The sequence below is a fragment of the Oncorhynchus kisutch genome, linkage group LG3, assembly GCF_002021735.2.
Source record: "Oncorhynchus kisutch isolate 150728-3 linkage group LG3, Okis_V2, whole genome shotgun sequence".
NCBI classification, from domain to species: Eukaryota; Metazoa; Chordata; class Actinopteri; order Salmoniformes; family Salmonidae; genus Oncorhynchus; species Oncorhynchus kisutch.
The window spans coordinates 27815702-27840850 of record NC_034176.2 but is presented as its reverse complement, the minus strand read 5'-3'; the positions used below and the strand labels follow the sequence as shown (position 1 = coordinate 27840850).

Below are 25149 nucleotides of genomic sequence, written 5' to 3'. Positions count from 1 at the left end.
ATCAGATGATGCAATCTCTATTGCACTCCACACTGCCCTTTCCCACCTGGACAAAAGGAACACCTATATGAGAATGCTGTTCATTGACTACAGCTCAGCGTTCAACACCATAGTACCCTCAAAGCTCATCACCAAGCTAAAGAACCTGGGACAAAACACCTCCCTTTGTAAGTGGATCCTGGACTTCCTGACAGGCCGCCCCCAGGTGGTGAGGGTAGGTAGCAACACATCTGCCATGCTGATCCTCAACACTGGAGCTTCCCAGGGTGCGTGCTCAATCCCCTCCTGTACTCCCTGTTCACCCACGACTGCATGGCCAGGCACGACTCCAACACCATCATTAAGTTTGCTGACGACACAACAGCCTGATCACCGACAACGACGAGACAGTCTCTAGGGAGGAGGTCAGAGACCTAGCCGGGTGGCGCCAGAATAACAACCTATCTCTCAACGTAACCAAGACTAAGGAGATGATTGTGGACTACAGGAAAAGGAGCACCGAGCACGTCCCCATTCTCATCGACGGGGCTGTAGTGGAGCAGGTTGAAAGCTTCAAATTCCTTGGTGTCCACATCAACAACAAACTAGATTGGTCCAAACACACCAAGACAGCCGTGAAGAGGGCATGACAAAGTCTATTCCCCCTCAGGAAACTAAAAAGATTTGGCATGGGTCCTGAGATCCTCAAAAGGTTCTACAGCTGCAACATCAAGAGCATCCTGACCGGTTGTATCACTGCCTTGCACGGCAATTGCTCGACCTCCGACCGCAAGGCACTTCAGAGGGTAGTGCGTATGGCCCAGTACATCACTGGGGCTAAGCTGCCTGCCATCCAGGACCTCTACACCAGGCGGTGTCAGAGGAAGGCCCTAAAAATTGTCAAAGACCCCAGCCACCCCAGTCATAGACTGTTCTCTCTACTACCACATGACAAGCGGTACCGGAGTGCCAAGTCTAAGACAAAAAGGCTTCTCGACAGTTTTTACCCCCCAAGCCATAGGACTCCTGAACAGGTAACCAAATGGTTACCCGGACTATTTGCATTGTGTGCCTCCTGGCTCGCAGTCGACGTCCCACCCCTATTTTACCATGCTGCTGCTACTCTCTGTTTACCTTATATGCATAGTCACTTTAACTCTACATTCATGTACATACTACCTAAATTGGCCTGACCAACCAGTGCTCCCACACATTGGCTGCTCGGGCTATCTGCATTGGGTCCCACCACCCGCCAACCCCTCGTTTTACGCTCTGCTAATCTCTGTTCATCATATATGCATAGTCACTTTAACGATACCTACATGTACATACTTCTTCAATTAGCCTGACTAACAGGTGTCTGTATATAGCCTTGCTACCCTTTTTTCAAATGTTTTATTTCTTTACTTACCTACACACCCACACATACCTTTTTTTCCCGCACCCATTGGTTAGAGCCTGTAAGTAATCACGAAAAGAGCAGGTGTTCTTAATGTTTTGTACACTGTATATCCTCTTTTTCAGTGATGACCTAATGATGATCATGATGACTGAATCATGCCAGATGCCAAATGTGATGCCATCATCCTGAACGGGGCTATGATCTGACTATTCAGATATGTAGATATGAGTTAGTTTATGTACCCCCTGCCCTTACGTCTACTCCCACCCCAATGCAGCAGAGGAACACTACATTACGTAAAGGATTCAATTCCCCATGGTTTGAGATGACTAGCTGTGTAGTGGATGAGTCTCCATTCTGCTACAGGCATTCTCCATCTACCCAACTGCCATATGTTGAGAGTTGAGGGCTTACATTATTGAAGGTATTTTGTCACATTTTGTCATCCTCAGCATCGTTGAAAAGGATAGCCCTAACAATTATTTTCTGTATGCTTTGTTCTGTAACTTTGTTTAACTCCAGTTGGGTCAATTAATTTATAATTTGACCTCTATCTCATGGGAGGAATTATATAAAGCTTTTTGGCCTGGCAAGATGTTTCACAAATATGTGTGGGACATTGTTCACATTTATTAATAGGTGGACTACTCCTGTGTTGTAAATATGTATTTACAGATCAAACATTTTACTTTTAAATGGAACAAGAGCGAGGTGAGAGGACGTGATTGTTATCACAGAGGTTCACCATCATTTTGAGCTTTTCATGTAAGTTTGAATAGCTCATCATTGGCTAGTAGTGAAGCATTGAACAAGCACATCATTATCTTCATACGTTATTCTTCTGCACTGTGTCTTCATTACACACATGGGTAACAGTCAGACAATATAGAGGAGAGAGTATGTTTTCGCTCTTATATAAGCCCAGCTTTGTCTGTGATAAACAGGGGATAAGTAAGCCAGTCCTGAAGTCCTGCTGTTGGACTAACTTCCCCACAGTTCATGGTCATATTTATTCCTTCAGGCAATCCATGTTTCACTCCTACCACAATGCCACATGGGTCATCTATAATGTGGGCTGCAAGTGTTTGTCTCAAACATACTTTCTACATTAAGCTTTGTATGTGGACACCTGCTCGTCGAACATCTCATTCCAAAATCATGGGCATTAATATGGAGTTGGTTCCCACTTTGCTGCTATAACAGCCTCCACTCTTCTGGGAAGGCTTTCCACTAGATGTCAGGACAATGCTTGTTTCCATTCAGCCACAAGAGCATTAGTGAGGTTGTGCACTGATGTTTGGCAATTAGGCCTGGCTCGCAGTCGACGTTCCAATTCATCCCAAAGGTGTTCAATGGGGTTGAGATCAGGGCTCTGTGCAGACCAGTCAAGTTCTTCCACACCGATCTCGACCAAGCATTTCTGTATGGACCTCACTTTGTGCACGGGGGCATTTTAATACTGAAACAGGAGAGGGCCTTCCCCAAACTTTTGCCACAAAGTCGGAAGCACAGAATCTTCTAGAATTTCATTATATGCTGTATCGTTAAGATTTCCCTTCACTGGAACTAAGGGGCCCGAACCATGAAAAACAGCCCCTGACCATTATTCCTCCACCAAACTTTACAGTTGTCACTATGCATTTGGGCAGATAGCATTCTCCTGGCATCCGCCATACCCAGATTCGTCCGTCGGACTGCCAGATGGTGAAGTATGATTCATTACTCCAGAGAACATGTTTTCACTGCTCCAGAGTCCAATGACGGTGCACTTTACACGACTCCAGCCAATACTTACCATTGTGCATGGTGATCTTAGGCTTGTGTGCAGCTGCTTGGCCATAGAAACCCATTTCATGAAGCTCCTGATGAACAGTTCTTGTGCTGACGTTGCTTCCAGAGGCAGTTTGGAACTCGGTTTTAGATTTGTGTATTGTTTTGAATTGTTAGATAGATACTACTGCACTGTTGGAGCTAGGAACACAAGCATTTCGCTACACCCGCAATAACATCTGCTAAACGTGTATGTGATCAATTAACATTTGATTAGATTTTTTAGTGAGTGTTGCAACTGAGGACAGACGATTTGTATGCTCTTCAGCACTCGGCGGTCCAGTTCTATGAGCTTGTGTGGCCTACCACTTCGCGTCTGAGCCGTTGTTGCTTCTAGACATTTCCACTTCACAATAAAATCACTTACAGTTGACCGGGGAAGCTCTATCAGGGCATCCTATGATGGTGCCACGTTGAAAGAGCTCTTCAGTACGGGCCATTCTACTGCCAATGATTGTCTATGGAGATTGCATGTCTGTGTGCTCGATTTTAAACACCTGTCAGCAACGGGTGTGGCTAAAATAGCCGAATCCACTCATTTGAAAGGGGTTTCCACATACTTTTGGCCATGTAGTGTAATTTACATCTCCAAAACTGACAAATTTGCTTGGTTGCTTCCCACGCTTACTGAGTGAGACCCCCACTTACTGAGAAATGATTCAGGCCACATTTGATCAGGATCTTTGTGTCAAAATGCCACTTGTATTTAGTCAACACAGCTCCATCCTGTTCACTCCTAAATCACTGGGATGAGACACCTGACAAATCAAACGCTAACTCAACTGTCTTTGCAGACTGATCTACATGTTTTTGCAAACTTTGAATTGTCTACATTGAGTTTGCACAATTGATCATTTTATGCAGTATCATGATCAGAGGAACGGGTAGGAATGGCCTATGTTTGATCTTTTACATGTTTGCTGTCGAGTCATTTGTATTCAGTTAATAATGAAATAATCAATCTTTGTCATGCTTCGTGTTTACTTTTTGATTACAAATAAATGGTGTTTTTCTTTGCAAGTAAAATATGATAATTCCATGTGTTGGCAACAGGTGGCGCTCAACTCAGTAAAAACCATTACTGTTTTAACTGATTCTTAATGATACACAGTATGAGTTATAGCTCCCTCTTTATTTTTCTAAATTAATATTTCCTTTTGTCTCTGATTGCATAGTTAGTTTGATATCTGATTAATAGATTTCATCAAGTGATAATAAGGCTGTGGTATCTTAGTCACATCTATGGAAGGGTTCTGCCTTGTCTGGGGTAGGGGGAAGCCTGTTTGATAAACAGCTTAATGTTTCTTTACAACCAGACAAAATACATGATGAACTGTGTGACTTATAAACCACCTGAGTAGAATAGTGATGACAATGCCAGCCAGGAATAAAAGTGTGTGTGTGCAAGCGTGCGTGCGTGTGTGTCAATCCATCTCCATTGGCCTTTCTTTATATCGACTATGGGAGCAGAGGGTGTGATCATTTGGGATGATGAAACACAAAATGTTATATGTAACTTTGTAATGATAGGTTTTCGATTTACTTACTTTCAAATTACACAAATCAAGTCAAGTTTATTTCTCATATGCACAGGAACACATGGGACACAAAAACATAAGACTGGTTGCTCTTAATTTTCCAGTATTGACCATGTTGAAATGAAATGTGTTTACACAATTCAATCATGTTTGTTAAAGTTAGGGATTATAATTCATTAAAGACTAAGATAAATAACTATTTTTACAGACGAGTAGGTACGGGGCCCCATCGCTGTGGCTCCTCTCCATAGATCCCAACGTGATGATGTGCCACGATCACCGAAGTTTGCAGGCAAATGCACTAGCCCGGAGCACGTCTAGGGAGCGAATCACTGCCCCATAATCAAGACTTTGTGGAGAGGCTGAGCTCTGATTTTAAACCCGCCCTCCGGAGAGATCTAATTTCCCCAAAACCTCCCATTTTCTCTCTCTCCTTCTGTCCCTTTTTCTTTATCTATTATTTTTCGTCTTTCGCTGTAACCCCACTCACGAATCATGGATCTCACAACGAGATGTTTGTTTCTTCTACCCTGCCTTTGCATGATATCTGCGATCGATTTAGAAGCAATAGACACAAGCTACTATGTGGAGCCTACTGCCACTTCAGATGTTATCGACTATAAGGATCCCTGTAAAGCTGGTAAGATTTTGGAACGCTATTTACCTCGTTTATGTGGACCTCAAACATGCCACGAAATGCTTTTTGTGTGTCTGGAAGCTTGTGGTCAGTGAAGGAAATGCATTTGGAGATGACAGCGGTGAATCGAGTTTTAAAAGGTATAAGGATATTTTATATTTCTTTATTTTTGACCTATTTTCATAGTTTAGCTGATTCACGCGTTGAACATAACATACTGTTGACATAGCTAGTGGTGGAAAGTTGGCACTCGTTGAAATAAAATAAGGACAATGTCATTTCTCAGGGTATAATGTTAAAGGCATGGAAGAAAAAAAAAAGTTAAGAATTTTTACTGGAACATAATGCAAACATGTTATTAGTTTAAAAGTTGTGTCATGTCTTTATAGAAAGTATTTTTAATGTATGATCTTTCTGTGTAGTTAAAAAAATATGGCATTTTTAGAATAGCCTATTTAAAGAGATTTTAAGGAGTTCTAGCCTAACTTGGAAGAATAAAGATCCATTGGAGAGCACTAAATAATCACCTATTGAACTGTCAGTTGAAACTATTATAATCCTTTCTACCGATCTTACGTTCACTTATTAATTAGGCCTTGATCGTGAAGAAAAACGCTGCATTTTAGTATGTTATGAGGCTCCAGTGTTACCCACTTGGTTTTGTCATTGCGCAAAATGACCTGCATTTAATACTTCACCGGCTGTTCATGTGACCACTGAAAACAAGCAGCTGGAGGGGGTGCTGTAATGTAGTCCACACCTGGTCTATTATATTATTATCCTCATCTCCAGTTCTGACCACTCTAAATCCCAATTCTGTTTACATTAATTGGGAGCCTATGTGATCTTCTAAATATACACTACACGACCAAAAATATGTGGACACTAGCATGAAAAACAGGCCCACACCATTATTCCTCCTCCAACACCAAACTTTACAGTTGACACTATACATTAAGGCAGGTAGCTTTCTTCTGGCAAACACAGATTTGTCCATCGGACTGCCAGATGCTGAAGTGTGATTCATCACTCCAGAGAACGCATTTCCACTGCTCATGAATCTAATGGCTGCCAGCTTTACAGCCAACGCGTGGCATTGCACATAGTGATCTTTGGCTTGTGTGAACCTGCTCGGCCATGGAAACCCATTTCATGAAGCTCCCGATGAGCAGTTCTTGTGGTGACGTTGCTTCCATAGACCGTTTGGAACTCAGTCATTTGTGTTGTAACCGAGGACAGAGGATGTTTTTGCGTTTCAGCACTCGGCGGTCCCGTTCCGTGAGCTTGTGTAGCCAACCACTTCGTGGCTGAGCCGTTGTTGCTCCTAGACGTTTCCACTTCACAATAACAGCACTTACAGTTGACCGAGGCAGCTCTAGCAGGGAAATTTCTCCCAAGGATGAACCAGACTTGTGGAGGTCTACAATTTTTTTCCTAAGGTCTTGGCTGATTTCTTTTGATTTTCCCATGATGTCAAGCAAAGAGGCACTGAGTTTGAAGGTAGACCTTGAAATACATCCACAGGTACACCTCCAATTGACTCAAATTATGTCAATTAGCCTATCAGAAGCTTCTAAAGCCATGATATAATTTTCTGGAATTTTCCAAGCTTTTTGAAGGCACAGTCAACTTAGTGTATGTAAACTTCTGATCCACTGGAATTGTGATACAGTGAAATAATCTGCCTGTAAACAATTGTTGGAAAAATTCCTTGTGTCATGCACAAAGTATATGTCCTAACCGACCGAGAAATTTGTGGAGTGGTTGAAAAACAAGTTTTAATGACTCCAACCTAAGTCTCTGCAAACTTCCGAATTCAACTGTATATATTATTTTAAAAGCAGCCAACAAGTGCTCACCATATTTGGGAACTCCTTCAAGACTGTTGGAAATGCATTCCAGGTGAAGCTGGTTGACAGCTTTGCAATCTCTTGGCATTCTCTCAAGTTCAAAGGGTGGCTACTTTGAAGAATGTATAAAATGCCATTTTTTGATGTAACACTTTTTTTGGTCACTACATGACTCCATATGTTTTATTTCATAGTTGGGAAGTCTTCACTTCTATTCTACAATGTAGAAAATAGTAAAAATCAAGAAAAACTCTTGAATGGGTGTGTCCAAACCTTTGACTGGTACTGTGTATATATCTTGGCTGTTGTTTGTTTACGTGGTATTTCTCTTATCATATGGATATTCTCCCATAGCCTAGGTTGTAGGCATAGCCGCGGGAAGTTGTGGTGGTGAGGGTGCTGCAGCACCCCCTGAAAAATCTGAATAAAAAGAAAACAATATTATGCACTGTGCCTTAACCAGTTCTGCATTAGCGATTCGATATAGCCGTCTCTAGCGTGCCGGAAAATCTCAGCACCCCCCTCCAGCAGAGGCAACAACAAGAAACGTAGACTAAAATCATTCCAATCCTGATTTAAAATTGCAATGGCTGTTTACCTGTAAAGGCTGGCTTTAGGACCATGCAGAGCATTGGAGAGCAGCCTATGTGCCTTTTTCTGTCACTTTTAGAAAGCAGAGGGCAGAGACGGTGCCATTTCCTTTGCCGAAAAGCTGTTTAGACAGTGTGCTGATGTAACAGTATAACTTTAGTCCGTCCCCTCGCCCCTACCCGGGTTCGAACCAGGGACCCTCTGCACACAGACAACTGACACCCACGAAGCATCGTTACCCGTCGCTCCACAAAAGCCATGGCCCTTGGGGAACCACTACTTCAAGGTCTCAGAGCAAGTGACGTCACCGATTGAAACACTATTAGCGCGCACCACCTCTAACTAGCTAGCCATTTCACATAGGTTACACTCACCCCTCATTTGACGACCTCCTTTTCCGCAGCAACCAGTGATCCGGGTCAACAGCATCAATGTAACAGTATAACTTTAGTCCGTCCCCTCGCCCCGACCCGGGCTCGAACCAGGGACCCTCTGCACACATCAACAACTGACACCCACGAAGCATCGTTACCCATCGCTCCACAAAAGCCACGGCCCTTGCAGAGCAAGTGGAACCACTACTTCAAGGTTTCAAAGCGAGTGAGGTCGCCGATTGATACACTATTAGCGCGCACCACTGCTAACTAGCTAGCCATTTCACATCGGTTACACTGATTGCTTTGAATTTGATGTTGGCATTTGAACTTGGTCTTGTAAGCGTTGTTGTAATCTGATAGCCAGAGGTTCATTTTAATTGTGAGGAGGGGAGTCCTCCTTTTTTGAAACCAAAAGCTGTTTTATTGCTATTAAAATATAGGTTGTGATAGCTGTAAGCCTAATTTATTATTTTAAATTTTTCACCCAGCAGGCTAGTGCAATTTTGGTTTCATGTTGGCCTATAGATATGAAAATAAACAACTGAATAACAGCATTTTCCAAAAATACATGTCTTGTTTTTGGCTTCGAAGACTATAACAATTGCAGGCTATAACAATGTGCATTGTCATGCAGTGACAGAATGATAATTGATATCATGCAAATTATTATCTAGTTGGGCTAACTTTTTTTACTTCTCGCTATAGCTGGCAGTACCTACAGTTGAAGTGGGAAGTTTACATACACTTAGGTTGGAGTCATTAAAAAAAATGTTTCAACCACTCCGCAAATTTCTTATTAACCTACTATAGTTTTTGCAAGTTTGTTGTGTCATGCACAAAGTAGATGTCCTAAGTATTTTTTCCAACTATTGTTTACAGACATATTATTTCACTTATAAATCACTGTATCACAATTCCACAGGGTCAGAAGTTTACATACACTAAGTTGACAGTGCCTTGGAAAATTCCAGAAAATGATGTAAAAAAGGTACAGGTACAAAAGTATCTATATCCACAGTAAAACGAGTCCTATAACGACATAACCTGAAAGGCCGCTCAGCAAGGAAGAAGCCACTGCTCCAAAACTGCCATAAAAAAAGCCAGACTACGGTTTGCAACTGCACATGGGGACAAAGATCGTACTTTTTGGAGAAATGTCCTCTGGTCTGATGAAATAAAAATGGAACTGCTTGGCCATAATTAACATCGTTATGTCAAGAAGTAAAAAAGGGGAGGCTTGCAAGCCAAAGAACACCATCCCTACCGTGAAGCACAGGGGTGGCTGCATCATGTCTGCTTTGCTGCAGGAGGGAGGGACTGGTGCACTTCACAAAATAGATGGCATCACGAGGATGGAAAATTATGGGGATATATTGAAACAACATCTCAAGACATCAGTTTATGCTTGATTGCAAATGGGTCTTCCAAATGGACAGTGACCCCAAGCATACTTCCAAAGTTGTGGCAAAATGGCTTAAGGACAACAAAGTCACGGTATTGGAGTGGCCATCAAAAAGCCCTGACCTCAACCCTAAAGAAAATGTGTTGGCAGAACTGAAAAAGCGTGTGCGAGCAAGGAGGCCTACACACCTGACTCAGTTACACCAGCTCTGTCAGGAGGAATGGGCCAAAATTCACCCAAGTTATTGTGGGAAGCTTGTGGAAGGCTACCCAAAACGTTTGACCCAAGTTCAACAATTTAAAGGCAATGCTACCAAATACTAATTGAGTGTATGTTAACTTCTGACCCACTGGGAATGTGATGGAAGAAATTAAAGCTGAAATAAATAATTCTCTCTACTATTATTCTGACATTTCACATTCTTAAAATAAAGTGGTGATCCTAACTTACCTAAGACAGGGAATCTTTACTCGGATTAAACGTCAGGAATTGTGAAAACTGGGGTTAAATATATTTGGCTACGGTGTATGTAAACTTCTGTACATCATCATCCTCTGCCTGCATCCCTACCTGAAGCCTACCTGCCTCTGCTGTAATGCATTTCCACCTCTCGCTCTTGCTTGTCCATCGTCCTGAATTAACAGATCATTCTTGCTGGAAAAACGTCATTAAATATTGCTAATTATTTAGCTATAGTGTGGATGTAGGGCTGTTTTTGTGTATATTGAGCACCCAGATGTTTCCCTCCCCTGACAATTTAATGCAGACAGGCAAATACAATAATGAGCTGGGTACAGACATTAGAAGGAATGGTGATAAGCGCACCAGACAATGACACTGTCATAGTAGACTGTATGCGCCGTTCAAAAGGGTGACTTCATATAGCAGGGGGTCTGCAATCTTTTTCATATGAGTGACAATTTACAATTGATCCTACAATTTCTAAAGATCTCCGTGCCAGTTATGATTTTCATATAAGCATTGTAGGCTACTCAACTCTGCCCAGGAAATGTCTAACTGCCCACAAACTGAATAGCCTAATTCTACCTGGCTAATAGACAGAGACGCTGTCCATTCAGCCACCCCCCACGGAGCTCCACTATGCCTACCTGTACCGAGGCACTGTCCATTCAGCGGTGCTGAATCCCGAGCACTGCCTTAATGTGTAGGTTTTTCATAATTCCCTGGTCGAGTTGTTTGTCCTTGTCGATTGTAGGCCTAAGTAATTCCTTTTATGTATGCCTTTTATTTCAATGCATGTGCAGGATTTTTCTGGTATAGTGTCAATGTCGGCCTTGATAGCGTGTATTATGCATCTATTTCATCATGTTGCACTGTTCCCCAGTCTGTGGAGCATATGTATGAGGATGAGTAGTACATTGTACATGCCATTTCACAGACATTTAAACCTAATATTGACGTGATAATGTCGGACATTTTTTTTTTTTGCTGTTCTCCAAATAGCATTATATTGTTTTAAAATTGTGTATAAGTACAGTAAATGAGCTTCAACTGGCGGGTGTATTTCAACACACCCCGCTTTGCCATACCCTAGGTTTAGCTGAGCTGCACTACCCCCACCCCCCAAACTTTGGCTATGGTTGTAGGGGTCCTTCATTTATAACCCAGGCAAGATGTGTAGCCTAATTAAATCCAATCAATATATTCTGATTACATCAAGATCTGATTACACCATCCTCTGGCTAGTTTATTTCTACAAATATGACAACATTCAGAACAGAATAGGCATGTATATTTTGTGTGGAAGAGCATATCTCAGTTGTCATCGTAATAAACAATGTGCTGTGAATTCACTGTCTCCCAAAGTGTCTGGTGAATTTCTAGAGATTATTTTCTCCATCTGCTGAAGGCATTTAGTTTACAGACAAGAGACATGTCTCCTGGTACTTAAATTGTTTGGCGCTTGTGCCTGTCTCATTCTCGCTTGACAGCATCATGCAGATGAAGGGTATGTGTAAAGTCCTTCATGTCTCTGTTAGTCCTCCTACTTCTCCTCCTCTGTCTTCATTTATCCTCAGTCCAGTGGCCTGGATTCTTTGTCCTGTTTTTCTACGGAGAAGAGCTGGGTTGAGCATGATCCCAGCCACTCTATTTGGGCAATTCCACGATAACGGAATTGCGCTGAGACTAAAATTTTTCACTTACAATGTATGCCAAACCAAAACCAATGATTTCAAAGTTTAACAAACCATATAACTCTATGATCAAGGACTACTTTTAAAAATTTACAATGAACATTTGTCAAAAACACATTTACTGGAAGAGCTGTGCAGATGCAAAGTTGGGACAGAATTTCTGTAATATCTCCCTAATATTTGACCACGTTTTCCAAAACTTTTAAATATCTGCTCCGAATTAAGTTTCAAAGATGTCTGCAGAAATGATTGGGTGTCAGCTATGACATGACACCTTGCGTTTAAAAATATATATATTTTGGTTATTGAACTACAGTAAGTGAAGTGGATTTACACCTGGTAACATAATTGTGGTAACGGATATTCATCATGGGTCCCTGATCAATATTACACAGAAATGCATCATTATGGATTTGTTGCATGTCATTCTCTTCATGGTGATGTATCCTAAATAGGATTCAGTACAGCACATTATAGTGTACTCAGCTCTAGTGTGCTCAACTGTATTGTAATAAGCTCTACTTTAGTTTTCTTTACTATACTGTGCTGTCCAAGCATAGCCATCTATGATTGGTTCTGATTTGGTGGAGGATGCTGGTTATAGAATTACATAGGAAAGAGATGGGGCTCATGGGTAGGTGTCATTAACCTTTATTTAACCAGGTAGGCCAGTTGAGAACAAGTTCTCATTTACAACTGCGACCTGGCCAAGATAAAGCAAAGCAGTGCGACAAAATCAACAACAGAGTTACACATAAACAAACGTACAGTCAATAACACAAAAATCTATGTACAGACTGTGCAAATGTAGGGAGGTTGGCAATAAATAGGCCCTAGAGGTGAAAATAATTACAATTTAGCATTAATACTGGAGTGATAGATGTGCAGATGATGATGTGCAAGTAGAGATACTGGGGTGCAAAAGAGCAAGAGGGTAAGTAATAATATGGGGGTGAGGTAGAAGGAAAGAGATGGAGAGAGGGTTCCAGACTAGAGTTTTTTTAATAACTTAATCATTCATAAAGAAAATGTATATCAGTGAAAACACAAACTAATTGATAGGTCCACCTTTACTTGTTACTTCTGTGAACGTTCATTATCCTCCCTCATATGGATGCTTGTGGAAGGCTACCTGAAACGTTTGACCAAAGTTAAACAATTTAAATGCAATGCTACCAAATACTAATTGAGTGAATGTGATCTTCTGATCCACTGGGAATGTGATGAAAGAAATAAAAGCTGAAATAAATCATTCTCTCTACTATTATTCTGACATTTCACATTCTTAAAATTAAGTGGTGATCCTAACAAACCTAGAATTAAATGTCAGGAATTGTGAAAAACCGAGTTGAAATGTATTTGGCTAAGGTGTATGTAAACTTCCAACTTCATCTCTATATAAAATGTGTATATATATATAAAATGTGTATATATATATATATATATATATATATATAACTCTTAGCTTTCATTTGACACCCAATTTTACATGCTCCTATGAACCTCACATGTTGGTGCTCATGGGTCTTTTTACATGGAAATGACCAGAGGCAGAACATAATAAAAGTGGTGTTTTGCAATACAGAATCCATCACACACACACACTGCTCTAATTTCATATAGCTTGTTTATACTTTTCTTGTATGTAGTGAGGCGTGATTACGTGAGATGTTTTTTACGGGGGGTTCAAGAGGTTGCTTCCTCTACTATCTACACAGATCTGTTTAGAGGAGCAACGTTATCAGTATTTGTCATCTCAGTTGTCCAGGCAAATTGTTTAACTTACAAATAGGAACATGTGGGATCTGACTCATGGTTAGGAGCCCCCTGGAAGCAGAGTAAATCAATCAGTACAAGTGCTCCAAGTGGGATTCCTAAATGTAAACAAGTATGTTTTCATCATGGGCTGGAATTAAGGATGCAACATGAACAAACATGTGCAGTGTTTTCTGAAGATCAAAGGTCCGAAGTGTCAGTTTTTTGCTCGTTGCTTATTCCATTGACCTAACATGATATCTTTAACTTGTCTAGTTGGAGCAAATTACCAAAATCAAACAAACAAATGTCAGGAAGTCATTTCTTGACATATTTTAGTAGTGATGGTAGACCAGTCCCATCATCATTTGAACAGTGGGTTAATGTGTTCACACATACCCATGAGCAATGTTAAGGACAGGTTCTGAAAAGACGGTTAAGTACAACTCCCACCCATTTCTAGCCTCCGCCCCCTTTCAGCTGTCTCACTCAAACTTCTTCACTCAATGACTCGCTCACTGACTTACTCACGCTCTCTCGCAAAAGGTGACAACCACTGTCAGCAATCGATAGTGGTGTTGTGTTCCTTCGCTAGTGCCTGTATCGATTTTTACTAAAGGATACCATTGCATTTAGTCAATTTGATAGCAGTCTGCTGCTTTCAAGGTTAGCTTTAGGTCAACAGTGCTTAGTGCACTTGCAAGCTTACAAGATTAATAAGTAGTTTACTTGAGCAAAATATAATTGCTAACATTACAAATGGTTGAATATAAATTGTAAATGGAGAAAATCCATTTTAAAACCGATAGTTATCTGATGGAAAATGCCTTAGTTCAGAGCTCCAACCATGGCAGCATCCCAGCAACTTGTTTACTGTAAGAACCTATTAAGATTAGGTCCACTCATTTTATATATAACAAAAAGAGTGCATTCTATAATTCTATATAAGAAATGCAAGTCACGCTCAATGCCTCCTGTATTTAAATCATGATAGATCTTCAAGAGAGCAGAAACTGACTTGACATTTGAGTTTGCATTGTGGGGTAGATGACTTCATCTACCAAGGAGCTTCTTTCAAGGGTTGAGTCTGTTGGATTTGAAATCATATATCCTTCTAATTTGTATTCTGACATTTCATTTGAAGTCTGTGGGCTACAACAGGCTTTGCCCTCCGTTTGAGCTCATCTGCTGTAAGCGTTACCAAGAGACGTGCTGTAGCCTATAGGGAGGGTGAGGAGGAGACCAGCCTCAAGCAACAAGCAACCCCCTGCCCTCGCTTATGCAAGTGGTTTTCCTGTCTCCCCCACCCCCCTCCTCTCTCCTCTGACTGTCCCTGGCAGTTCCCACAGACTGTACTGTAGGTCATTCACGCCATGCCAGGGCAGAGCTGCTGGAAGGTGGAGGGCAGGCTGGGCAGACTGGCCACGCCAGCTTAAGGTGAGTGAAGCCCATTGGCAGCTTATCTAGGAGCTGTTAACTGGCCCTGAGGGTTGCATGCATGCAGTCAACCCAAGCCTTTAATCATCCCCACCGTTACTTATGCATTTGACTATGAGCTAGTCTCTGACTTGATAATAAACAATGGATCCTGGGTGATAGGGGATGTTTGGAAGGCAGCTGTCTACTCTGATGTCTTTGTCATCTGAAGAGTCTAGTTGGATAATTCCCTAATTAATTTCAGGTGTCCTGAGTTGTTGATAGTGTGACCCAGAGGGAGCTTGTATCTTGAGGCCATGTTCTCTAAGAGACCTCACATGTGCTACTCAAGGGTTCGAAACCTGGATATTTAAATCACTCCTCAAAAAATGTGATCCCAGTGGGTAAGGTTATTCTCAAACAGATCTAGTGAAATATTACTTGTGTGATTTAGACAGCAAGAGCCAGATGTTTGTCATTGGGAGAGAATTTGATGGGTGATTATATTCGTCAACAAAACAAAAACATCTAAAATATCAGCGTTGTTGTAAACCAATTGTTTTTTAATGTCTGTTACGTGGTTTGTTGATTTAGAACTAAACTCTCCATCTCTTATTTTTGGAGAAAAATACATTTAAACGGTACAGTCTTTGTAAATGATATCATAAATATGACTGGTGGAGTTATGTCATACATGCAGCTAACAAAACTATATGGAAATGTGTGCCTATTGCAGCATTACCGCAGAAGTGGAAGAGGCAAGTGAAAGGGGGAGAAAGTAAAGAACTGCTTTAAAGACCGAAATTGGTTAAAGAAAAATGGTTAAAGTATACCAGTTTAATTTAAGGACCAAACAATTAACAGCTGTGCTATATATTATTACAAAATAGTTGGGAAGAGATTTTTGATGTACTGATTCCATGGCACATGGATTATGAACTAATGCACAAAATAACACTGGATTCAAAACTTTTAGTTTTTGCATTTAAATTATTATACGACATTCTTGCAACCAATAGAATGTTATATACTAACGTTACCGTTCAAAGTTTGGGGTCACTTAGAAATGTCATTGTTTTTGAAAGAAAAGCAAAAAAGATTTGTCCATTTAAAATGACAAAATTGATCAGAAATACAGTGTAGACATTGTTAATGTTGTAAATGACTACTGTAGCTGGAAACGGCAGATTTTTATTAATGGAATATCTACATAGGCGTACAGAGGCCCATTATCAGCACCCGTCACTCCTGTGTTCCAATGGCACGTTGTGTTAGCTAATCCAAGTTTTTATCATTTTAAAAGGCTAATTGATCATTAGAAACCCCTTTTGCAATAATGTTATCATAGCTTAAAACTGTTGTGCTGATTTTAAAGAAGCAATAAAACTGGCCTCCTTTAGACTCGTTGAGTATCTGGAGCATCAGCATTTGTGGGTTCGATTACAGGCTCAAAATGGCCAAGAAACAAAACTTTCTTCTGAAATTCGTCAGTCTATTCTTGTTCTGAAAAATGAAGGCTATTCCATGCGAGAAATTGCCAACAAACTGAAGATCTCGTACAACGCTGTATGCTACTCCCTTCACAGAACAGCGCAAATTGGCTCTAACCAGAATAGAAAGAGGAGTGGGAGGTCCCGGTGCACAACTGAGCAAGAGGACAAGTACATTAGAGTGTCTAGTTTGAGAAACAGACGCCTCAAGTCCTCAACTGGCAACTTCAGTAAATAGTACCTGCAAAACACCAGTCTCAACGTCAACAGTGAAGAGGCGACTCCAGGATGCTGGGCTTCTAGGAAGAGTTCCGAAGAAAAGGCCATATCTCAGATTGACCAATAAAAAGAAAAGCTTAAGATGGGCAAAAAAACACAGGCACTGGACAGAGGAACTCTGCCTAGAAGGACAGCTTCCCGGAGTCGTTTCTTCACTGTTAACGTTGAGACTGGTGTTTTGCGGGTACTAATTAATGAAGCTGCCAGTTGAGGACTTGTGAGGCGTCTGTTTCTCAATATATACAGTTCCAGTCAAAGAGTTGGACACACCTACTCATTCCCGGGGTTTTCTTTTTCTACATTGTAGAATAATAGTAAAGACATCAAAACAATGATATAACACATATGAAATCATGTAATAACCCAAAAAGTGTTAAACAAATATATTATATACATTAGATTCTTCAAAGTAGCCACCCTTTGCCTTGATGACAGCTTTGCACACTCTGGGAAATGATGCAGACAATCACATGGATGGAATCTGCAATATTAATGCTGATCTACCCCCCCCCCCCCCCGCCCAAATTTTTTTTAAATAAATAAATGATAATAAGTAGAACTTCTCCATTTAGTTACTATTGGGACCTGCTTCTAGAAAGCTCCATGCATGGAAGATGGAACGTATACAAACCAGCCCACACATAATGTAGTTTATATCAACAGGTTTGCTCCTGTAGTTTTCAGGTGATTAGGGTGCCATGGTGTGGTCATAATCTGGATGCATTAGTGGGAACAATATGTTTGTTGTCAATGCTAAGAAATAACAAATGCTCTGGGAGTGCTCATTTAAATGACTCAAAGCATGCCTAATTAAGCAACAATAATGAGAAGCTAAACAAGCAAAGAGGGAACTTCTTTACAGTTCAGTCCCATTTGTCATTCATTTTGACTTGTCTGAATTATTCATTTGAGCTCCATTACTGGAAATAGTGTTTTCCCCACCTGTAGTTTCTTTAAAAGTCTCCTTTTAAATGTATTTAAAGAAGCTTGGATGTCTCTTCATGACACAATGCATCATCTCAGCTTGACTAATGACTATGACAATTCTAAAGTAAATTCTCTAATCTCTGATTTGTACTTTATGTAGCTACCACTCTTCACTAGCCATAAAAATGCTTCGCAAAGATATGGCATATGAGTAATAACAGACATAATATGTTGCAATGGTTACATGATGATCCCATAAAACGAATGATTATTTGAAAATGTTATGGCTATACGATATGGGAGTTATTGGGGAACACTATGTCAGTCATGATTTTAAGATGACATTTTAGACATGGATAAATATGGGAAATCAGATCCTGCTAATGGGCCTGATGGAGTTTGAAATACGTTAGAAGAGACAGGCTCTGGGCGTGTGTCTCTGGATGTGTGGCTGCCTTCATGGTGTCAATAATAAGACTCTGGATCTCTGCTGTGGTGCCTGATGAGACTTCTAGGATTTTATTGGAGCGTAATCCCCTCTTAGAATCTGGGGCTTTAACCTGAGGCTTCTCCGGAATCTCTCCGAATTACACCATAGTTGTGTTTTTTTTCCCTCCTGCCTTGGGCTCAAATTGCAGTGTGAGGAAGTATCAAGGTAAGCATTTGCTCAAGGAAAAACAGCTGGAGTTGTTTTTGTTTTTCCAGAAGGAGAGGGGCACAATATTTACAAGACTCCCACCTTCCATAATACCACCAATCACTTCTTACTATAAGCTTTTCATAGACTGTAACACTGTTTGCCTCACTATTCGTGGTACCTGGATGTTTTGTTTGTATTTTTCTCTCAGGAATTTAAAAAGATACAGCCACAGAAGGCACAATGATGCCTCATTTTTGACTCGACAACCAGTGTTACCCTAGTGTATACTAAGTGTAACAATATTAGAAAAATAGTGTTTCCATAGCTAGGACTAACAGTGAGGACAAGATGAGAATCGACAACCTCTGCATAATCAAAACAGTGAGAACAAGATGAGACAACCTCTGCATAATCAAAACAGTGCGTTGTGGTGTTAAAGTTCACAGTTAGCCATTGTTTTGTAAATTGAATCTGAAAAGTACCAGTGGCCTTGCTTTGGCCCCAAGTGAGAGCAGGTCTGCCGGAGCCATGGCCCATTGAGACACGGGTGCCGGCCCGCATAGATGGAAACAGAAAAGTCTGTGCCTTTTGGGTAAATCCTGTGTGGAAATGTGCCATGAGTGTAGGGTATCACCCTGCTGCCACACTGTAGCCAACATGTGTGAAGTCAGATAGGGTTGGCATTCACTGAATGAAACCTGAAAAGTGATACTTGCCCTGTCATCAGATGGTAATCATCTTAACGCAATACACTATTGGCTGCCATTAGAATGCAAATGCATGTTTGTTTTCAAAACACCCTCACTGTGAAAGGCATTGCCATTTCATTGTAATGCATTTCAAGCCCACGTCAGCTGTTCTTTTCCACATCTCATCTCATTGATAGGAAAATATCCCCTTTTTTCAGGCAAACTGAGTACTATAGAAGTCCAAGTCTCCTAGTGATCCTACTTTCCTTTATGTGATAGTCGTGTTGGTTTTTAGAGGTTGTTTGTAGTTTTACTGTACCAGATGTGGTGTCCTGGTGGTCACACAGGGAGAATAACCAGTAAATAGTGTCAGTAAGGGTAATTTCCATGTCGAAGGATCTAAGAGCACCAACATGTGAAGTTCATAGGAGCATGTCAAATGGAAGCCAAGAGTCGGTTTATTTTATTATTAAGGCCTATATACATTTTTCTACCATTTTCCATCCTAAAAATGAGCAATAAGCAAAGGCTTTGATTTCTTTTCAAACAGAGGGAAATAGGGTCTTAGAAAACATCTACCAGAAAAAATATGTATGTATTAGAAATACATGTATTAGAAATACATCAAAACACGATGAAGTAGAAGTAAAGGAAAATGTTGTCCACCTTCTGTAAGTTTAAGAAACATAGCCTTGTTACCAAAAACCCACATCTTTAAGATATTTTCTAATTGAGGGAGGACAATAAAAGTTCACATAACTAGCAAGTAAAGTTAGAACTATCAATTAGTTCGTTTTTACTGAAATTAATTTCGTTTCTGAATTATTAAGTGATTAAAACTCATTCTGTTATCAAGTCGGTAACAGAATTTCAGAAAAATTGGTAACAGAATTTCTGCAATTGAATTGGCTGAACCAATCAGACGTCTAGGTTTCACAAGTTTGGACAGCACAGTACAGTACTCACAAACCATAGTCACCTGCTACTGTCCTCCCTTCCACTGGCGTACTGTTCAGCTGAAACGTTCTCTTTCTGTCATCTGATGGTCAAAGCAAGTGTGAAAAATCTGGACAATCCCTGTCTCTCTCCTCTCTCTCTCTCTCCAATGAATGTCACATCTCCCGGCTATTACTGACAGCAATTACAGTCCTCGAGGGCCTGATTGGTGTCCCAGATTTGCCCCAGCTAGCACACCGGACTCCAATAATCACCTAATCATGATCTTCAGTTTAGAATGCAATTTAATTAATCAGCTGTGTTTGCTAGGGATCGAGAAAAAGTGTGACACCAATCATGTCCTCGAGGACTGGAGTTGCCCACCGCTGATTTAGGCATTTACTGTAACCAACATCCTCACCCACTGTGCACGGTCCGACACCGGAAGTCCATTCAATTTGGTTAGTCTGCCCTGGCCGTCTGGACCGGCCTTCATTTGGCCAAAACATATACTTCCATGATTGTTTCAGATTTAGTCTGGTCTGGACCAAATCTGAACCAATCATAGACGTCTATGTTTCACAAGTTTGGACAGTAAAGTAGAGTACAGTAAATAAAAATAGTATAGTACAGCACAGTCCTGTATTGTACAGTAGAATAGAGTACACAGTAGAGCACACTATAGTTGAGTGCTCAATGCTTTAGCACACTGCCAACCATGATGTCCTTGCCGTGTCTGAATCCTGGTTTAGGAAGGCCACCAAAAATTCTGAGGTTTCCATACCCAACTAAAAAAAAATATGTCAAGATAGAACTGCCAAAGGGGGAGGTGTTAGCCTGCAAAGTTCTGTCATACTTTCCGGGTCTATGCCCAAACAGTTCGAGTTTCTAATTTTAAAAATGAACTTCTACAGAAAAAAGTGTCTCACTGTTGCCGCCTGTTATAGACCCCCCTCAGCTCCCAGCTATGCCCTGGACACCATATGTGAATTGATTGCCCCCCATCTATCTTCAGAGTATGTTCTGTTAGGTGACCTAAACTGGGATATGCTTAACACCCCGGCAGTCCTACAATCTAAGCTAGATGCCCTCAATCTCACACAAATTATCAAGGAACCCACTAGGTACAACCCTAAATCCATAAACATGGGCACCCTCATAGATATTATCCTGACCAACTTGCCCTCCAAACTACCCCTCTGCTGTTATCAATCAGGATCTCAGCAATCACTGCCTCGTTGCCTGCATCCGCTATGGGTCCGCGGTCGAACGACCACCCCTCATCACTGTCAAACGCTCCCTAAAACACTTCAGCGAACAGGCCTTTCTAATCGACCTGGCCCGGGTATCCTGGAAGGATATTGACCTCATCCCGTCAGTCGGATGCCTAGTCGTTCTTTAAAAGTGCTTTCCTCACCATCTTAAATAATAATCTTAAATAAAAATGTAGAACTAAGAACAGATATAGCCCTTGGTTCACTCCAGACCTGACTGCCCTCAACCAGCACAAAAACATCCTGTGGCGGACTGCACTAGCATCGAATAGTCCCTGCGATATGCAACTTTTCAGCGAAGAACCAATACACGCAGTCAGTCAGGAAAGCAAAGGCTAGCGTTTTCACACAGAAATTTGCATCCTGTAGCTCTAACTCCAAAACGTTCTAGTATACTGTAAAGTCCATGGAGAATAAGAGCACCTCCTCCCAGCTGCCCACTACACTGAGGCTAGGTATCATTGTCACCACCGTAAATCCACGATAATCGAAGTATTTCTCTGTCTGGCTTCCTTGCTTTCCTCCTGGCTACCCCAACCCCGGCCAACAGCTCCGCACCCCCGCAGCTACTTGCCCGATTATTATTTGCCATCATTGTTGCGACCCCTATTACCAGTCTGTTCAACCTCTCTTTCGTATCGTCCAAGATTCCTAAAGATTGGCAAGCTGCCGCGGTCATCCCCCTCTTCAAAGGGGGTAACACTCTAGACCCTAACTTTTATAGATTTATATCTATCCTGCCCTGTCTTTCTAAAGTCTTCGAAAGCCAAGTTAATAAACAGATCACTGACCATTTCGAATCCCACCGTACCTTCTCTGCTGCGCAATCCGGTTTTCGAGCTGGTCACTGTTGCACCGCAGCCACGCTCAAGGTACTAAACGATATCATACCCGCCATCGATAAAAGACAGTACTGTGCAGCCGTTTTCGTCGACCTGGCCAAGGCTTTCGACTCTGTAAATCACCGTATTCTTATCGGCAGACTCAACAGCCTTGGTTTCTCAAATGACTGCCTCGCCTGGTTCACCAACTACTTCTCAGACCGAGTTCAGTGTGTCAAATCGGAGTTCCTGTTGTCCGGACCCCTGGCAGTCTCTCTGTAAATCACCGTATTCTTATCGGCAGACTCAACAGCCTTGGTTTCTCAAATGACTGCCTCGCCTGGTTCACCAACTACTTCTCAGACCGAGTTCAGTGTGTCAAATCGGAGTTCCTGTTGTCCGGACCCCTGGCAGTCTCTATGTGGGTACCACATGGTTCAATTCTCGGGCCGACAATTTTCTCTGTATATATCAACGATGTCGCTCTTGCTGCGGGTGATTCCCTGATCCACCTCTACGCAGATGACACCATTCTGTATACATTTGGCCCTTCTTTGGACACTGTGTTAACTAACCTCCAAACAATCTTCAATGCCATACAACACTCTTTCCGCGGCCTCTAACTGCTCTTAAACGCTAAATAAACCAAATGCATGCTTTTCAACCGTTCCCTGCCCGCACTCGCCCACCTGACTAGCATCGCTACTCTGGACGGTTCTGACTTAGAATATGTGGACAACTACAAATACCTAGGTGTCTGGCTAGACTGTAAACTCTCCTTCCAGACTCATATTAAACATCTCCAATCCAAAATTAAATCTAGAATCGGCTTCCTATTTATCAACAAAGCCGCCTTCACTCACGCCACCAAACAGTCAGTTTTACTAGGGTATCTTACCGATCCTTGACTTCGGCGATGTCATTTACAAAATGGCTTCCAATACTCTACTCAGCATATTGGATGCAGTCTATCACAGTGCCATCCATTTTGTCACCAAAGCCCCTTATACCACCTACCACTGCGACCTGTATGCTCTAGTCGGCTGGCCCTCGCTACATATTCGTCATCAGACCCACTGGCTCCAGGTCATCTATAAGTCTATGCTAGGTAAAGCTCTGCCTTATCTCAGCTCACTGGTAACGATAACAACACCCATCCATAGCACGCACTCCAGCAGGTATATCTCACTGGTCATCCCCAAAGCCAACACAACCTTTGGCCGCCTTTCCTTCCAGTTATCTGCTGCCAATGACTGGAACGAATTGCAAAAATTGCTGAAGCTGGAGACTTAATTTCCCTCACTAACTTTTAAACATCAGCTATCTGAGCAGCTAAGCGATCGCTGCAGCTGTACATAGCCCATCTGTAAATAGCCCACCCAACCTACCTACCTCATCCCCATATTGTTTTTATTTACTTTTCTGCTGTTTTGCACACCAGTATTTCTACGTGCACATCACCAGCTGCTCATCTATCACCCCAGTGTTAATTTGCTTGTAATTGTAATTACTTCGCTACTATGGCCTATTTGTTGCCTTACCTCCTCACGCCATTTGCACACACTGTATATAGACTTTATTTTTTTCTATTGTGTTATTGACTGTACGCTTGTTTATTCCATGTGTAACTTTGTGTTGTTTGTGTCGCACTGCTTTGCTTTATCTTGGCCAGGTCGCAGTTGTAAATGAGAACTTGTTCTGAACTAGCTTACCTGGTTAAATAAATGTTAAATAAAAAATAAATCAAATTAAAAAGTACACCAATAGTGCCGGGACGATACCAGTATCGCAATACTCATTAGTATCGTGGCACGGAAAAAAAACACGAAGCGGATTTAACTTATTTAGCAAATGTGATCCAGAGTCACATTTTATTTTCCAAGTTTTAGCACACTATTTTACATACAGCAGGTTTTTAAAGGACCAAGGAGTTTGACCTACATCGCGTTTTCATTTTTGCCATGGAAAAAATATTGCGATACTGGTAGCGTCACAGCCCTACACTATAATGAACTGAACGATACTATAATTTTTTTAATTAGATATATATTATATACAAAAATAAAATGTTTTATGTTTATTGCTAGCTGCAACAGAATACCATTGTGGATACCATTTTTAAGTCTCTGCATCCAGTATGAAGGAAGTTAAAGGTAGTTTCACAAGCCAATGCTAACTACCACAATGATTGGAAGTCTACAGGAACAGTTAGCATGCTAGCTCTTGCTGTTTATCCAACTCTGGGCAAGCAGATAAAATAGTTATTTGAGAACTAACAATGAAATAAGCTATACAGTCAGGTAGAATTTTAAAAAATAAATAAAATGTTAATGGCCATTCAGGCACAGCCCATTGAGTTTTGTTATAATGTTTGAGCAGAGGAACACAGCATTAGCCATGGCAAAATACATAGAATTGCAGGAGATTAGCTTCAAAACTGCTAAATGTTTTCTCAGCTCAGTCTATTTGTTTTGTTTTTATTGCAGAAAATTTTCAACAGCAACATTTTCTCTATGCCGCCAAGATATTTTTCTACTGAATAGACTGTTAGAATGTACACTTCCTCTTCCAATGAACTGTGGGGAGGTCAAAATTAATTAAAATAATGAAACTGTCTACCAACTATTAATTTTAAAATGTTGATTATTTTTACTTGCCATTATCGTTCACTTATCATCACTTGATGATACGTCACTCTGTTTTCAATTTTTTGCTAACATATTCTTTTTTAATTTTATTTTACCCTTATTTTAACAGGTAAATTGACGACTGAGAACACATTCTTATTTACAGCAACAACCTGGGGAATAGTTACAGGGGAGAGAAAAGGGGATGAATTAGCCAATTGAAAGCTGAGTATGATTAGGTGGCCATAATGGTATGAGGGCCAGATTGGGAATTTAGGGCTTAACCGGGCTTAACACCCCTACTCTCATGATAAGTGCCATGGGATCTTTAATGACCATAGACAGTCAAGGCACCCGTTTAACATCCCATGAAAGACGGCACCCTACACAGGGCAATGTCCCCAATCACTACCCTGTGGCATTGGGATATTTTTTTTAGACCAGAGGAAAGAGTGCCCCCTGCTGGCCCTCCAACAACTCTTCCAGCAGCATATTGTCTCCCATCCAGGTGTCAACCAGGACCAACCCTGCTT

The 25149-nt window shown here is 41.2% G+C and overlaps 1 protein-coding gene across 1 annotated transcript in view; it reads left to right on the top strand.

Annotated features, from left to right (window-relative positions):
* The first annotated feature begins 5113 nt into the window (after positions 1–5113).
* Positions 5114–25149, top strand: part of LOC109879433 (bone morphogenetic protein 1) — a 53275-nt gene continuing 33239 nt past the window's right edge. Inside the window, exon 1 of the mRNA XM_020471609.2 lies at positions 5114–5389. Coding sequence (XP_020327198.1) covers positions 5245–5389 — 145 coding nt within the window. The 5' untranslated portion in view covers positions 5114–5244. The remainder of the gene's footprint in view (positions 5390–25149) is intronic.